Source organism: Pleurodeles waltl, chromosome 4_2, assembly GCF_031143425.1.
Source record: "Pleurodeles waltl isolate 20211129_DDA chromosome 4_2, aPleWal1.hap1.20221129, whole genome shotgun sequence".
Classification (NCBI taxonomy): Eukaryota; Metazoa; Chordata; class Amphibia; order Caudata; family Salamandridae; genus Pleurodeles; species Pleurodeles waltl.
This window is the reverse complement of record NC_090443.1, coordinates 973,937,556-973,954,917: the sequence shown is the minus strand read 5'-3', so window position 1 is coordinate 973,954,917 and position 17,362 is coordinate 973,937,556. Positions and strand designations below refer to the sequence as shown.

Sequence of the window (17,362 nt, the reverse complement as noted above, 5' to 3'; positions counted from 1 at the left end):
TACATTGAAATCTGACGTGTTTTTTGCAAAGTGCCTAGCTGTAGCTTTTGGCCTCTAGCTCAGCCGGCACCTAGGGAAACCTACCAAAGCTGTGTATTTTTGAAAACTAGACACCTAGGGGAATCCAGGATGGGGTGACTTGTGGGGCTCTCACCGGGTTCTGTTACCCAGAATCCTTTGCAAACCTCAAAATTTGGCAAAAAAAACACTTTTTCCACACATTTTGGTGACAGAAAGTTCTGGAATTTGAGAGGAGCCACTAATTTCCTTCGACCCAGTGTTCCCCCAAGTCTCCCGATACAAATGGTACCTCACTTGATTGGGTAGGCCTAGTGCCTGCAACAGGAAATGCCCCAAAACACAACGTGGACACATCACATTTTCCCAAAGAAAACAGAGCTGTTTTTTGGGAAGTGCCTAGCTGTGGATTTTGGTCTCTAGCCCAGCCGGCACCTAAGGAAACCTACCAAACCTGTGCATTTTTTAAAACAAGACATCTAGGGGAATCCAAGATAGGGTGACTTGTGGAGCTTTCACCGGGGTCTGTTACCCAGAATGCTTTGCAAACCTTATCATTTGGCCAAAAAAAACCACTTTTTTTCTCAAATTTCGGTGACAGAAAGTTCTGGAATGTGAGAGAAGCCACACATTTCCTTCCACCCATCATTCCCCTAAGTCTCCCGATAAAAATGGTGCCTCACTTGTGTGGGTAGGCCTAGTGTCCGCGAAAGGAAATGCCCCAAAACACAATCTGGACACATCAAAATGATCAAATACAAAACTACCTGTTCTTGCGGGGGGCGCACCTGCGTTTTTGGTCCTGGGCTCAGCAGCCATACAGGAAAACCTACCAAACCCAGACATTTCTGAAAACTAGACACCCGAGGGAGTCCAGGAAGGTGTGACTTGCCTGGATCCCCTATTGTTTTTTTTTTTAATCCAGAATCCTCAGCAAACCTCAAATTTAGCTAAAAAAATCACATTATTCCCACATTTCTGTGTGGGCTCACTGCACCAGGACAACCACCCAACGTTCCCCTCAGTCTCCCGGTAAAAATGATACAGCACTTGTATAGGTAGACCAAGTGCCTGTGACAGGGAAAAGCTGAAAACATGTTGAAATTGAGTGGGAACCGTCGAAAAGGGCAGTTTGAAAAAAAAAATGTAGGCTGACAAGTGGGGCAGAATTTTTATCGGTATAGATGAGACAATGCTGGGTGGTAGGAATTTTGAAGATTCCGGAAGGTACTATCACAAAAATGGGGAAAAAATATGTGATTTCCAGCAAAGTTTGAGGTTTGCAATGCACCCTGGGTTAGAAAATGCTGTGGGGTGCATGTGAAGCCAACCACCCTGGGTTCACCCAGATCTTTAATTTTCAGATGTGTCTAGGTATTGTGGATTTTTCTACATGGCAGCGTCCCAAAGTCCAAAGAGTGCAGCCATCACCATTCCAAGTGGGACGATTTTGAGAGTTAGCCAAGCTCTCATGTCCCAAATGTAAAACCAAAACTCAAAATAATCAAATGTCCTCTTGCTTGCCGTGGTATAAGATGTTTTAGTGTGCGGAGGGAGAGCTGAAAGACTGTTACCCCCTTCAGTTGGGGTGAGGGCATAACCATGCCCATTCTGATTGGTAGCCATCCCCACACATTCTTTTTTTTTTTTAATTATTATTCCCTGGCATCTAGTAGACGTTCTGCCCCCGGGGTATGGATCGGGGGTAATCGCCCCATTTGCCTACTGGTGGGCAGAACAACTTTTGCCCCATTTATTTGGGATGGAGGTATGGCCATACCCCCACCCTCTTATATTGAAACAAAATCTTCCCTGGTCTCTGGTGGGCTTTCTGCCCCCCTTGGGGGCAGATGGGCCTTCCAAAAATAGGCCGATGTGCCCCCAAGAGGGGCCGATATGGCCAACAGTAATGTACCCCTATGGGGAGCTACCCTTGCCCAACGGGCTGCCCTCCCCAAACAAAACATACACACATGCCAATCTCTGGTGCCTAGGTGGTTTGTGGCCCCCCCGGGGGCAGATAGGCCTAATAGAAATAGCCCTTTCTGCCCCCAAGGTGGGCAGAAATGGCCTAAAAACTATTTGCCCCCCCCCACCACCTCCCGGGGAGCGACCCTTGCCTAAGGGGTTGTTTACCTTATCAATATAAATACAAAATAAAAAAAACCTGGTGCCTAATGGCTTCAGCCTAATTAATATAGGCTGATCTGCCCCCAGGGGCCTTAAATAAAATGCCCCCCTTGGGGAGCAGCCCTTGCCCAAGCGGCCTCACCCCTTATGACAATTTCCCAAACACTAAACAAATTTCTTGGTGTCTAGTGGCTATGCGATCGTGCTGCAGGAAAGGACATAGACACATGACAAGGGAAGGAAAAGTATTTCCTTCCCTTTTCATGCCTCTCTGCCTCCTCTGCCCCCCGTAACGAGGAGAAACTAATCAGTTTCTTCTCGGTCGCGCTGGAAGCATTGCTTCCAACACAATGGTAGTTGACTTGTGATGAGGTCAGCGCGCACTGGCGTGCTGATGTCATCAGATGTCACTGGGGGGTTAGAGGTGGGGGGTTAGGGTTGGAAGGAGAAGCCATTCCCCTTCCAGCCCTGTCCAGCGCTTCCCCTGAGGGCTGGTCCCAGGACGTAATGGTTACGTCTGTAGCGCCTGAGCGCCACAGCCACGGACATAACCATTACGTCTATGGAGGGGAAGGGGTTAAGTTCTATCTTCAAAAGCAGATGCCACAGATGTGGCAACTTTTTAAAAAACTTTATGTATCGTTTTCTATAAATCATACCATACAAACACATAGCATTGCACATCGTCAGTTACTAATGACACATAATGCACAATATATCTATGCATTCCAATCAGAAAACCTTGCAATGACGGATTCTGCATGGCGAATGGTTGTATAAAATAAAACTAGCAAAATACTGGATACAATATGATCAAAGGCACATATTACAGGGACAATCACTAATGCACTCATGGTGCGGGCAGGTGGTGGGGATGACCCGTCTCGTATTGCCACAGGAGTGTATCAAGTGGCCACGTCTTGGGAGTCTAATGTCAGGAGGTAAGCGCGCAAAGGTTGCCGTATGTCTCGTAGCCTAGAGGTGGGCGGTTGTAAAGTTGCGTACAGCTCCCTTGTATTGTTGCAGTACATGAGGCTGTGGATTCAGTCCATTATCTTGGGTGGGTAACAACTCCCCCAGTGTATAGCAGCATCGCACTTAGCCATCAGTAAGAATATGGCGACAAACAGGGCAACCGTTTTAGGCACGTCCGATCCATAACTCAACAAGGCCAACAATGGAGTGTTTATCATCAGGGCAAGTCAGTCAAATACCTCCCTCCAGAAGGGGGCAACCCTACCGCAGGTCCATGTCATTTGGGCAAAGTCTGCCACGGGTGCCTGACATTTTGGGCAGGCCGATGATCGCGCAGGGTCTTTTCGCGCTTTGGTCACTGGTGTGATGTATGCCCAGCGCAGGAACTTATAATGGAGGAGTTTATGGTGGTGATTGAAGAACACAAGCCACATCTGTGCGTAGCAGGCATACCAGACCTTATTGGTTAATGGATATCTCAGGTCCGGTTCCCTACAGCATCCATTTTAGGACATCCTCATTCCTCATTCCTCATCCCTACTTCTCATCCCTGCTTCTCATCCCTGCTTCTCTTCCATCATTCCTACTTCTCACCCATCATACATCATCCTTACTTCTCATCCGTCATACATCATCCCTACTTCTCCTCCATCATCCCTGCTTCTAATCCATCATACATCATCCCTAATTCTCATCCATCATCTCTGCGTCTCTTCCATCATCCCTGCTTCTCATCCATCATACATCATCCCTACTTCTCATCATCATCCCTGCTTCTCTTCCATCATCCCTACTTCTCATCCATCATCCTTACTTCTCATCCCTCATCCCTGCTTCTCATCCATCATACATCATCCCTTCTTCTCATCCATCATCCCTGCTTCTCTCCCATCATTCCTACTTCTCATCCCTGCTTCTCAACCATCTTCCATCATTCCTACTTCCCATGCCTCAGCCATCATCCCTACTCCTCATCAATCATCCCTCAGTCATACCAACACGTTTTCAGTTTTGTGAAACACACCTTCACACTCATTGGCTGGCAACAGCCAATCAAAGTTATGAGAGAGGCCTGGATTCTGTTTCACTGAAAACAGCCTTCTCATTGCATGTGCTGGGTGAAGACAGAGGGGAGGAAATGCAACTGTGTTTGTTTCCAGCGAATTCAAGGCTGTACATCATTTCATTTTATTTAACTGAGTGTTTTTCTGTTTACACAGGCCTTTGATGAAAGCTCTGCTGGTTTGAGAAATACAAGGAGCCCACAGCTTGGGCCATAAATCAGCTCTTGAAGAAAGGGTTATACAGTTCATCTACAATTCATTGAAAATCTTTCTGGTTTCAGAAAAGAAAGAAAAAACAGCTCTCAGAGATAAAAGCAGCCTCAGATGTAAACATTTTATTTGTTACAAATAAAAAGCAGGCTCAGATTTAAACATTTTATTTGTTACAAATAAAAAGGAAACCAGAAAAGGTTTGGATGAATTGGATTGCACTGTCACCAGAGTTGATTTTAAACATTTTCTTTCTACATATGAAACTGAAACCAGAAAGTTTTTGGGTTGAACTGTAGATGACCTGTATAACCTTTTCTCCAAGAGCTGATTTATGGCCCAGGCTGTGCACTACTTGTATTTCCCAAACCAGCAGAGCTTTCTGCAGAGGCCTGTGCACACAGAAAAACACAGAGTTATATAAAATGAAATATTGTGCAGCCTGGAATTCATTGGAAACAAACACACAGTTCCCTCTTCACCCACCATGTGCAATGAGGAGGCTGTTTTTCATTGAAATAGAATGCAGCTCTCTCTCATAACTCTGATTGGCTGTTCCCAACCAAGCAGTGTGAAAGTGTGTTTCACAAAACTGAAAATGTGTTGGTATGACTGATGAATGAGAAGTAGGGATGATGGGTGAGGGGTAGGGATGATGACTGAGGCATGAGAAGTAGGAATGATGGATGAGAAGTAAGGATGAGAAGCAGGGATGATGGAAGAGAAGTAGGGATGAGAAGCAGGGATGGGGAGTAGGGATGATGGAAGAGAAGCAGGGATGATGGATGAGAAGTAGGGATAATGTATGATGGATGAGAAGCAGGGATGATGGATGAGAAGTGAGAAGCAGGGATGATGGATGAGAAGTGGGGATGATAGAAGAGACGCAGGGATGATGGATGAGAAGTAGGGATGATGGATGAGAAGCAGAGATGTGACGCAGGGATGAGAAGTAGGGATGATGGATGAGAAGTAGGGATTATGGAAGAGAAGCAGGGATGATGGATGAGAAGTAGGAATGATGTACGATGGATGAGAAGTAGGGATGATGGATGAGAAGTAGGGGTGATGTATGATGGATGGGAAGTAGGGATGATAGATGATAAATAGGGATGATGTATGATGGATGAGAAGTGGGGATGATGGAAGAGAAGCACGGATAATGGATTAGAAGTAGGGATGATGTATGATGGATGAGAAGTAGGGATGATGGATGAGAAGCAGGGATGAGAAGTAGGGATGAGGAGTGAGGAATGAGGATGTCCTAAAATGGATGCTGTACCCAGCTCCATTTCCCATGTATTTATAACCTTGGAGTCTCGTATTGGCAGGAGGTACAGTGAAATATTATATAGTTTTGAAATTAGCCTGCTTCCATCCCTGTCTGTAGCCATTAAAGTCAGTGGTATGACTTCATCGGGCCAATGGATAGGTAGGGATCTGGGCATGCAGTGCATTCTGTAGTTGTCTTAGTACGAAATTATCCATATAGGTGGCATTGTGAGGAGCAAAGTGGAAAGTGTAGGCAGGAGCTGTCTCATGTTGCAAGCTCTACAGGTCTTTGAGTGTGTATTCAGTGCAGATACTCTGTAGAATGTTAAGCAAGCGGGGTTTACTCACTGGGGTCTGAGCCGCAGTGTCCAGTATGGGATCTATTGAGCATGTTAAAAGTTAAACCACCCCCCCCCCCACTATAATGTGATCTGCCTCCATGTGGTCAATTAAGGTGTGCAGTGTTTGGAAAAACTCTGGCGTGTCTGCATTAGGGGCATATATATATTTATCAACAGCACCCCCTGCCCCGCTATTGTTCAGGTTACCAAGACATAGCTGCCCTCAGCATCTGCGCACACAGTATGGTGATGAAAGGGCATGATTTGTGAATCAATGTGTATACACCCCAGGAATAAGTGCTATAGCTTGTGAAATAGCGATGATAACCCAGGGCCACTGCAAACGTGTGTGCAGGTTGTGGAGGAAGATGGGTCTCCAGTAGGAAGGCTATTTGTGTGCCATGTCTATGTAAAATTGCAGGACCTGCTTGCCCTTATGTGGGTTAAGGCCATGGAATAAAATAACAAAAACAGACATTTCAATGAACATAGCCCTTCCACCCCGCACCACACCTAGTAAAAATGCCCAGCGAATCTCAAAGAGAAAGAAGAAATAACATCAAAGATCCCTCTAGGACGATGTAGTGTACACCGCAGGGTATTTGGCAATGCCTCAGCGGTTGGCCCTAGATGTAAGAGTATGTCACATTGTTAGAAGATCATAGACTGGTTTGTCAATCCTCACGTCAGCTAAGATAACGATTAGGCAATTGGGCGGCAACTAGTAGTATTGTAATGCAGGACAGAAGCTCTGGACTTTATCAATCCGATAGAGCAGAGAGATACTTCAATCTGGTGGAAAGATATTTCCATACTGCAAGTGATTTGGGAGCCATGTGGGGGAATGGGCTGGCGATTCGCGTTCCAGGGAAGTATGGTGTTTGGCCCGCTGTTTACAGAATGTGTGGGGGGGCAACTGCTCAGCCTCTGGGCAGCGGCAGGGTAGCATAAATTAGCTGGTGCAGTGCCATCCCCACCCTGATCAATAGCAAGGACACTCAAGTCTCCACAATGGCTTGGAGGGGTATGGGTGGTGGGGGGAGACGACACCTGGTACTGTGCAATGTTCGCTTCCCAAAGATCAGTCTCTCCAGGGAGGGGGGTCTCTTCCAACAAACCGCTGGTAGGGTGGAGTGACCGCAACAGTAGTATTGTGGCCTACTGCTTCTGCCTCAGAAGGTCAGAGTAGGGGCTTTTGTGATGCTTATGCTGGCCAGTAATTAACTGCAGTGTCCTACCAGGTCTTCGCTGTTTGCACCCAGGCCTCAGTCCAAGGTGCCACCGATATCCATGTCCACGCGGGCTGCCCAGCAAGCTGCCTGTCTCTGCACACCACAGATGCTGCATGCATATACAGCAAGCCCATCTAACGCCTCTCCCCTTGGTATGGCATCTCAGGAGTGAAGGCACGCCGGGATGCCGCTCAAAGTTTGGGCCTGACTGCACAGCCCACCCGCCCCTCTGGCTCGCCCACGGCGCCTCTCGCCACAGGGCCTCCGAAGCGTGGAGCAGTTGCTACATGCACATCTTACATTTGCAGTGCAGCTGCCTCAGGTTTGGAGCCGGGCTCAGCTCCTACAGCCTCTTAACGTCCCCAGATCGAATCTGACGTTCGGGAGGTCTGCTGGTACTTTAGGGATCCATCGGATCAAAACTAGGTAAAATCCACCAGAGCTTCATCGTTCTGCGGCCATTTTGGTCGCCAGTGTGGCCACAGTGCACAGATGTGGTAACTTGATGTGTCTTCAAGGTATTTCCAAACAAAAGTTCTCTTCTTCCCACCCAGTTGTTCATCAAGATGACGGAGTTGTTGGGTAAGGCAGTGCAACGGTTGGCCTAGAGCAGTGATACTCAAAGTACGGCCCGGGGGCTGCATGCAGCCCTCGTGACCTTTACATGCGGCCCCCTGGTCAGGAGCACTGGGCTGCTGCTTTCTTATCTCAGCACTAACACTGAGAAGGAAGTTAACTGAAAAGACAAGCCTTTATTTAAAGGTTAATTGAAGTTAAAAAAGGGAAGCAACTAAGTTATCCCCATCACCTAACTTAAAAAATAAATATGTTTCTAAGCAAAAATGTAATAAAGTATTTAAAATTCCAAAGAGTATTTCATTAACATGCAGAACTGTGTCACCTTAGTACATCACATTGTATTATATCAGTGCATCCCATGTACAGCCACCCTGCTGGCATCAATGCGGCCCTCGGTCACATCACAGACATTTTGGCCCCTGGAATCATGTTTGTGAGTACCCATGGCCTAGAGGCTTCCTCCAACCAAGTTTCTAACCCCGTGTGACCTACACTAGGGGCTTTAATACAATGAACTAGATCAGAGGTACGTCCAGAGAATGAACAACACTTTCACTTGTCCAGAGTGACGTGAAAGGTGTGGTTGGCCTGTGCAGGAGATTGACTGGGACATAGAAAATATGGCACATACATCATAGGTTTATTAATATGGTGATCGCTTTCCCTTTAAGGGCAGCTGTTTTTTTCTCCTAGATGTAGAGACCGTGTATCCCTGGAGATACAAATATTGGATACAACTGCACTTCCAGCACTACGAAGAGTTTTTCTATTTCCCCAGAAAGATTGATGGAAGATGCTTTAGGAGAGAAGGTTGCAGTTCCTTCCACCAAGGAGGACACACATGCACACATGTAGGCACGCAGCAGCTGTGGGTCACACTTACTTGTGTGGCACCTTCAATGAAAGTCAGGCACTGCTTCTTCATGTCGTCCTGTCCGTATGTCACAGCCGCCTGCAAAACAAACACAAGGGTTATGCGCCTATTCTAAGGATTTTGGCAGAACTATTTTGCAAAGACAATGTTTGTGAGTTGTGTGCAAGGGCAGAGTCGGAGCAGGCCACAGTGAGAATCTCCTCCTCACAGATGAAAGCAAGGTTCTATGTAATGAGCATGACATCATGCCACCAACATTTACTTGAGTAGCGGAAGTGACATCACATGCCCTGGAAATGGTGTCATTGTAGGACATCTGAGCTAGAAGCACATGGATTTTGAGCACATTGTCATCCGTACTGGCACATATTTGCAAACATGCTGGTCTTCTAGCCAGTGAGGTCAGCTATACAAGCAGTCTTGAACACAGGTGGAGCTATGCTCACAATTGGGAGGGCATAGATTTTGTTTTGCAAAAGACTAAACAAATGGTGATTGGCAGATTGCAATGTTTATGAATGAGCGCCATACAACATGCTTGGAAGAGGTAGGGACGGGAGATCCTTACACCAGAGTGAGGAGTTGGTATTGCGCCCTCAGTTATGGCTGACACTGGACTGGATATCAAAAGTGACATTTCTGGTGTGGGCCTATGAAGATCAGAGTATTCACATGGAAAAACTGATTACTATGTCCAACCGAGACCGACAAGGAGACCACTACCGTTAAGTCAGGTTGAAGGTGTTCATGCAAGGTTGGGCTTCCTGGAATGGGAAATTAGGGTGGGTCTTGCTCATGTCCAGTAAACAAAGCGTGGCTGTTAGGGGTGCCGAGGGTGGAAATGAGACAATGTGTATCATATGCTAGGAATAGGGATAGGCGTGGGGTATGCACTCGTGTATCATATCCTTGGAATAGGGATAGGCGCGCTGTATGCACTCGTGTATCATATGCTACGAATAGGGATAGGCGCGGGGTATGCACTCGTGTATCATATATGTATCATATGCTAGGAATAGGGATAGGCGCGCGGTATGCCCTTGTGTATCATATCCTAGGATTAGGGATAGGCGTGGGGTATTCACTCGTGTATCATATCCTAGGAATAGGGATAGGCGTGGGGTATGCCCTCGTGTATCATATCCTAGGAATAGGGATAGGCGCGGGGTATGCACTCGTGTATCATATCCTAGGAATAGGGATAGGCGCGGGGTATGCACTTGTGTATCATATCCTAGGAATAGGGATAGGCGCGTGGTATGCACTCGTTTATCATATCCTAGGAATAGGGATAAGCGCGGGGTATGCACTCGTGTATCATATGCTAGGAATAGGGATAGGCGCGGGGTATGCACTTGTGTATCATATCCTAGGAGTAGGGATAGGCGCGGGTATGCACTCGTGTATCATATCCTAGGAATAGGGATAGGCGCGCGGTATGCACTCGTGTATCATATGCTAGGGATAGGCGCGGGGTATGCACTCGTGTATCATATCATAGGAATAGGGATAGGCGCGGGGTATGCACTCGTGTATCATATATGTATCATATGCTAGGAATAGGGATAGGCGCGCGGTATGCACTTGTGTATCATATCCTTGGAATAGGGATAGGCGCGGGGTATGCACTCGTGTATCATATCCTAGGAATAGGGATAGGCGCGGGGTATGCACTCGTGTATCATATGCTAGGAATAGGGATAGGCGCGGGGTATGCACTTGTGTATAATATCCTAGGAATAGGGATAGGCGCGGGGTATGCACTCGTGTATCATATCCTAGGAATAGGGACAGGCGCGGGGTATGCACTTGTGTATCATATGCTAGGAATAGGGATAGGCGCGTGGTATGCACTCGTGTATCATATCCTAGGAATAGGGATAGGCGCGGTGTATGCACTCGTGTATCATATGCTAGGAATAGGGATAGGCGCGGGGTATGCACTCGTGTATCATATCCTTGGAATAGGGATAGGCGCGGGGTATGCACTCGTGTATCATATCCTAGGAATAGGGATAGGCGCGGGGTATGCACTCGTGTATCATATGCTAGGAATAGGGATAGGCGCGGGTATGCACTCGTGTATCATATCCTAGGGATAGGGATAGGCGCGGAATATGCACTTGTGTATCATGTGCTAGGTGCAGTGTATGCACTCGTGTATCATATCCTAGGGATAGGCGCGGGGTATTCACTCGTGTATTATATGCTAAGATGTTTGCCTTCACCTCACTGCGCGGGGCCTGGGAGCTCAGTGTAGGAGACTTATCCAAAGAAGACTGAAGGGACACTCTTACGTCCTCGGGGTGATTACGGCCTAGCCTGCTACCGTCCGATGCAGTTCATGTTCCTCCATGCAACATACAGCAGGAGGACCGGCTGTTTAGGGGGGAGTCGGTGAAGAGCTCAGGTCGGAGGCGCCAAGAGGAGAACTGAGTGAAGCAGGAGGGAGGAAGCTGGAGTGTAAAGTCAGTTAGAAGAGTGAGTGAAAAATGAAAACAAAGTAATATTTACCTCATGTGAGTTGCTCTGAAAGAGATGAGTAGAGTGTTAACAGATGAGAGTTATGTAGGGAAACAGCGGAGAGAGTCGTCTGAGAGAGAGAAAGATCAGCTTTATTACACTGTGTGTGTTGCTCTTGCCCTGGGGGTGGAGCAGGTCTTCTTTTTGAATTGTATTCTTGTCAACCATTTCATTTTCAGCTATTGCATATTTTGCATATTTTTTATAATCTTTTTATTGACAGAGAAAAGAAAACAAACAAAACATAACTGAGTACTGTCAAACGTTGTGACTTCATTAACATAGATACTACAGACCACTCCCCTCCCCTCCCCCACCTCTCAACGCCACCCGCAACATGGCCCGATGAAAATGTCTGTGACTACTGAACTCCATGGGTGTTGAGGATCGGGCCATCACGTTACCCCTATTCTCATTCCAGTGTCCCCAGATTTGTGCATTCTTGTGGGGACAACCTTGGCCTTCATACACCACTTTCTCAGCTAGCATGCACCAGACCCCAGTGTCAGTACCTGACCTGCACCCCTCAGCAGAGCCACATTCCGTTTAGCTACCGCCAAACCCGGGTGGTCCTCTCGCAGTCCATATGGAGCAAATCTGTTACCACCCAGACATTTAAGAGGAGCTATCTTGCGGAGGCGGTGAGGGGAACCCCACAGGCCTCACTGAAGCAGGCAATCACACCCTTCCAGAAGCCCTGTAGTACTGGGCAGTCCCAAATCATATGGTAAAGGGTGCCTGTTCCCACTCAGCTGTCGGTATCCTGTCCATTTTCACCAATGTGGCCTGTGCATGGGAAAAGCACTGGAGGATATTTAACTGAACTAAGTGGAATCCCGATCTTTTGGCCACTTCCCTAGTGGATGGAGGGCCTTCGCCAGCCGCCATCATCCAGCTCGCCCACAGCTGCCACCCAGAGCTCTCTCCGCAGTGTCAGTGCGCCTGGTGTATTATTAAACAGTTTTTGATATGTCAGCGATATGGCTCTACTAGGCATGTGTTCATCGAGCAGTCTATCCTCTAGGGAGGATGACCCTGAGAGCACCGTGCCTTTGGGCAGTGCCACTCTCGGAGCGCGACTGACTTGTATATACAGTAAAATTAGGGGGGGTAAGCCTCAAGTTTCCCAACAATCATGCTGGCATATCTTTTAAAGTATGTTATATGAGAAGCAGAACAGGAGGGAGCTTCAGAGGTAGTGGGAAGATAGAGAAGTGTGGATGGTGAGGGGTACTTTAAACACAATAGTTTTCAAACTAACCAAGTTTTAAGGCAGAGACGAGAGAGACAGAATGAATGAGTGTGTTTTGTCAGTGTGAGGATGTGGAAATCCAGAGTGAAATCCAACAGACACCTCACTATACCCGATTGAAAGGACGTATACTCAATTATTCACTACAGAATACATTCTTTAGAGGGGTATTATACCCCAAACACCCCCCGAAGCTACGCCCCTGTGTATATAGCGGTATGTGTCACACTTCTGCGTATTTTGATTTAATCTGTTTCAGCATGCCTCACACGTACTCTTCTAATACTTTACCGACTTTTGGGTCCACTAACTTCTTTTTTTTTATGCCATAGACTGTATTTTCTCCTCTGTATGTCTCTGTTTCCTGGTGATTTTAACATTCATCTTTCCTATAAATCAAACTTTAACTGCGTGCTCCAGCTGAATCTTTTAACTTGTGGTTTCTCATTCCCACTTTCTACGGACCCATACTTTGGTTGGCCAAATTACTTTCCTTCCTCTTTGTTTATCACTCACCCAAGAATGTGCCATAATCCACTGTCTGATCACCTTCTATTCTGTTCATCATTCCCCTTCCAATCACCTCCTACTGCAAAACATTCCATTCATCCAACCACGTTTTTTCCAAGTGATTTACTGAATCCTTCTGTTTCTCTAACCTTTTCCACTCTTTACACTCCTCCCTCATTGGCGCACTTTCATACATCTCCTCTTGATCGAGGCGCTATCTTCTTTCAGGTCCACTCCTTCTCTCGGCACTCTTTCGTCTCATGTAGTTTTGAAGCCTACTCAACTTTTTTAAACTTGGGTAGCCGATGGAAAGGCTTCTGTTCATTCTCCGCACCATTTTGGACGTCGTTGGTGAAAGCATAGATCAAGTTAACGCCTTACAGGTTAAAGCTGGGAAGACTCTTATTTTCACTTTATTTTCCAGGACCAGGCTTGTGATCTTCTTCGACTAGGCCGTACTTTTCTCTCCTCTTTCTCATGATAGCTCTCAATGGTCTTCCCATTCGGTGGATGACCTTGCTTTGTACTTCCCTTGGAATGCCTCTGGCATTCATGCTTCTTTCTCTTCTGATGCTTCTGACCCAGCAGGATTCTCCACCAAGATGACTTCTTACATTCCTGCTTTTATCTCTTTCCACACTGTCACAGTAGATGAGGTCTTGGTGCAGCTGCCTCTCCTTCAGATCGTCTCACATTTTCACTTTTTTTTGTATTTCCTGTTTTACGCCAATGTACTCCTTAATCTTTCTTTATTGCCCGGTTCTTTTCCTTCCCCTTTTAAACCTGTTACTGTTCTTCCTATTCTTGTTCCTTTATTTAAGAAACCATCTTTCTTAAATCCGGAGGTTCTGTTTTTTGGCAGATATCTTCATTTCCCTAGCTATCTCTGATTCTAGGAAACGTAGTTTTCCCAAACCTCTTCCTTTTTAGATGTTAATAATCTACTTTCCCCTGCTCAGGCTCCATTTCGTGGATGTTAATTACCTTAAACTGCTCTGCTCGCTGTCTCACAACTCTTCTTCACGCTTGTCACAACTGTCTTCTGCATTTATCCTTTTAGGTTTATCTGCAGCTTTTGACACAGTGGACCAACCTACTTGACTCATTTTTTTCTCTTTCATTTCTATTTTAGCTTTGCCACATCAGTTGGCCTCTGCATGTCTTTCTGCCTTAGAATCCATAATTTCTTCTCACTATCTGAAGCTCAAATCCCAACAAAAAGAGGTTATGTTTTTGCCAGCTAACTCTTCTCCTATTCCCCTATGCCTTTTCCCTCCTGTTCAGCTTCCTTTCTCCTCCATTGCTAGGGATCTAGGAGTCCTGTTTGACTCCACTCTTTGTCCCTCCTGCCCCAGATCTCTTCTGCAACAAAGGCCTGTTGCTTTCATCTTCATTGTACTCGGAACATTAGAGCATATTCCTTCTTTCTGTGTTACAATTATTTTGCAAACCATGATCCTCCCCTGATTTAGTTACTGTTCTCTGTTATATGTTAGTCTACTCAAATATTTAACTGACTTACACAGATCTCTCCAACATTCTTGTATTCACGTTTTTATCTCGCCGTACTCTTATTTCTCCCTATCGTTCTCACTTACGTTAGCTCCTGTTTGCTATACAATCTTAATTTGGTTTTATGTATTTCTTTTACAACTTTCTCTACTCTTTAGCCCGCCATATACGTCATCTCTTATTTCTCTGAATACTAATGACAGATCCCTGCACTCTACCTCCCTGTGTCTACTTACTGTACCACATTCTCCCTCTGCCCCCCTCACTTTCTTTCATCCTCCCTGTTAACACCCAAGCTCTGGAATGAGCTTCTGTGGGTCTTTCACTGATGATTTTAAGAAAATGTTAAAGGAGCACAGTTTGTCATCTGGTAATCAAGGCTGAGCAGTAGCCACTGCTAATGTTGTTCCTCGTTTTCTGCACCAACTGAACTGTGTAAAGAGCTTGGTATAAATGTGATGAATTAAATAAATAACTATTCTCAAAGTTAAAGCAATGTCAGTAACCGAAGCCTTGGGATATTAAAGTAATGCCAGGAAAAAAAAGGAGACACTGGAATATTCTTATAGCCATAAAGGTGGTAGTAAGATCTGCAGCAGAGGCCTCGAGATGCATACCTTGAACTGAGGTTGGGATCACTTGTACCAAAGGTGCAACAATCCTTTCTGAAGCTTAAGCGTTAGTAACTATTAGGTGTGTAAATGTGCAACAAGCAGTTTTTTGATAAAAGAAATCTCCCTTCAACCTTTGTCCCATCCCTCCTCTCTCTGACTCATGGCAAAGTTTTCTGAATACTATGAACCTTCAAATATCCTTCTGAAACTTTCCATTCCTTTTTTAGCCGCCCAACTAACAGGCACACACAACCACTACTTACAAAAACAACTTACTATGCCCCCTTTCAAATCAATTCCCATCATCCTGTCTCTTCTCTGGACTCTGCAAAATCAAGAGCACAAACCTAGCACAACTAAATACTCATCTACTATTAACTTCTAACCTTTGGTTCCGGAGTGGCGTGCTACTCACCGCAAAGCGCTTTAACATCTCATCAGGGGTAGTAAGCACTACATAAATAGCAGTTACAATTATTAATGGTTGTCTGCAGATGATATACAGAGACTGAACAAGTCTTGTGTTTACTGTGTGAAAACCCTTCCTTGGGGCACAGGAGATCGGCTTCTAGGAGCCTGTTGTTTTTTTCTTGAAAGCTTTGTTTGCGAAGAGATGTGTGGTAAACAGGACTCCGATGCGGCCCACTTTGGCGCTGCAGTCTTAACCACAGTAAACACTTCTTGAGTGGTAGCGACGCATCATCCTGTTTTTTTGCTTGAGTTGACCACTACATGGGCAGATGCTAAACACGGCAGCCATCTCACCATGCTGCCAAGATGCCTGTTTGGTGAATGTTGCACTTTATAAATTACTAATAATAATAATTTGCTAATTGTTTCTCTATTTTACATCCGATACCTAGAGAGGTGTATAGTGTGAGCTTCTCAACCTGGTAACTGGTGTGCACTCTAGTATGGAGCTCAAGAAGCAACCAAAATAACATATACCCTTTGTTTTAATGGGCAAAAAACTTGATGCATGCGTAACTGCCAATTCACTATGTGGCTACTATCGAAAGAGAAATAATAGGCGCTCGTCAAACAAATTATCAATACACTTGGCTGTGTATTCTGGTATTAGAGCATAAGCTACCACCACATTCCTTTAAAAAATACTTATGTTTATACAATTAATTTCCCTATTCCAAATGTTTTCCAAGATTCACATACAAATATAAACATTTAAAAACAGACTAAATAAAAAAATCCCTTTTGTCTGCCAATCTCGAAGGTTCACATTCACACCATTCACTCTTACCATATTTCTTACTAATAACCCGATGATCCTTACCAATGTAGACATTTTAAATGCTCCTTATTAATATATTGTACAATCTAAAGTGAGTGGTGAATCAATACAGCTCAATGCACATTTCAGTGGGTCTACTAGTTAACTCTACCTTCTTCAGAACTCAACACAAATTTAAACTTCAGTATATAATCTTAGACTCCTAACCTTCAATGCAGGCTTTCAGCCTTTTTCACAGCAACTACAATATAAATGATACATTAATATACTCATACCACACATCATACTCATTAAAAGGTTTACTCTCACAACCATGTGTTCCTCAATTATCCTACCAATTAAAAGGTATGATTAAAGATCACTAGGCCAAAACTGTATTCACATTGTTTTTTGTTATACTCATATAAAGGCCCTTCATAAAATATATACCATTTTCTATTTCTCTTTAGATTATTTTCAAACCAGTGAACATCCTGTCACTAATTAGGATTTCTTTATTGTAATATCTCAGAATTTCAAAAGGGACCATCAGCCAGATAAAGCTCATCACCGAACCTGAATCACGAGGGAACCTTTCCCTTTCATATATTAGGTTGTTTTACTTGAAAACACTAAAAACTCTTCAGGTTTTGGATTTTTTTTAAAATGAGCCCGTCAATAAAATTGTAAGCTCATCATGAACTAAACTGTCACAAGGCACCATCATACTCGATCAATGATTTAAAAATAATAATATCCTAGTGCACAGACATCTTCTATAGACACCCACGTCCTCTGCAATCTGCCCTACCACACTATAAACACCTGGCGTTAGACCATGCATCCTTGGCGTGGTTCCCTTGACTTTCTGCTCCATACCCTCCGCTCTGCTGAACTCGTTTTTGCTGGCTTTAGGACTCTGAGCACTTTAACACTGCAAACCAGTGCCAAAGTGCACGTGCTCTCTGCTGATGATATAGCAGCATTGGATTATCCACAATTGCCCTATTTAATTTACTTGTAAGTCC

At 45.1% G+C, this 17,362-nt stretch overlaps 1 protein-coding gene across 1 annotated transcript in view; it reads right to left on the bottom strand.

Annotated features, from left to right (window-relative positions):
* The window catches only part of BTBD19 (BTB domain containing 19), an 800,233-nt gene that overhangs the window by 61,806 nt on the left and 721,065 nt on the right, over positions 1 to 17,362 (bottom strand). The window contains exon 5 of the mRNA XM_069232814.1: positions 8,705 to 8,773. Coding sequence (XP_069088915.1) covers positions 8,705 to 8,773 — 69 coding nt within the window. The remainder of the gene's footprint in view (positions 1 to 8,704; positions 8,774 to 17,362) is intronic.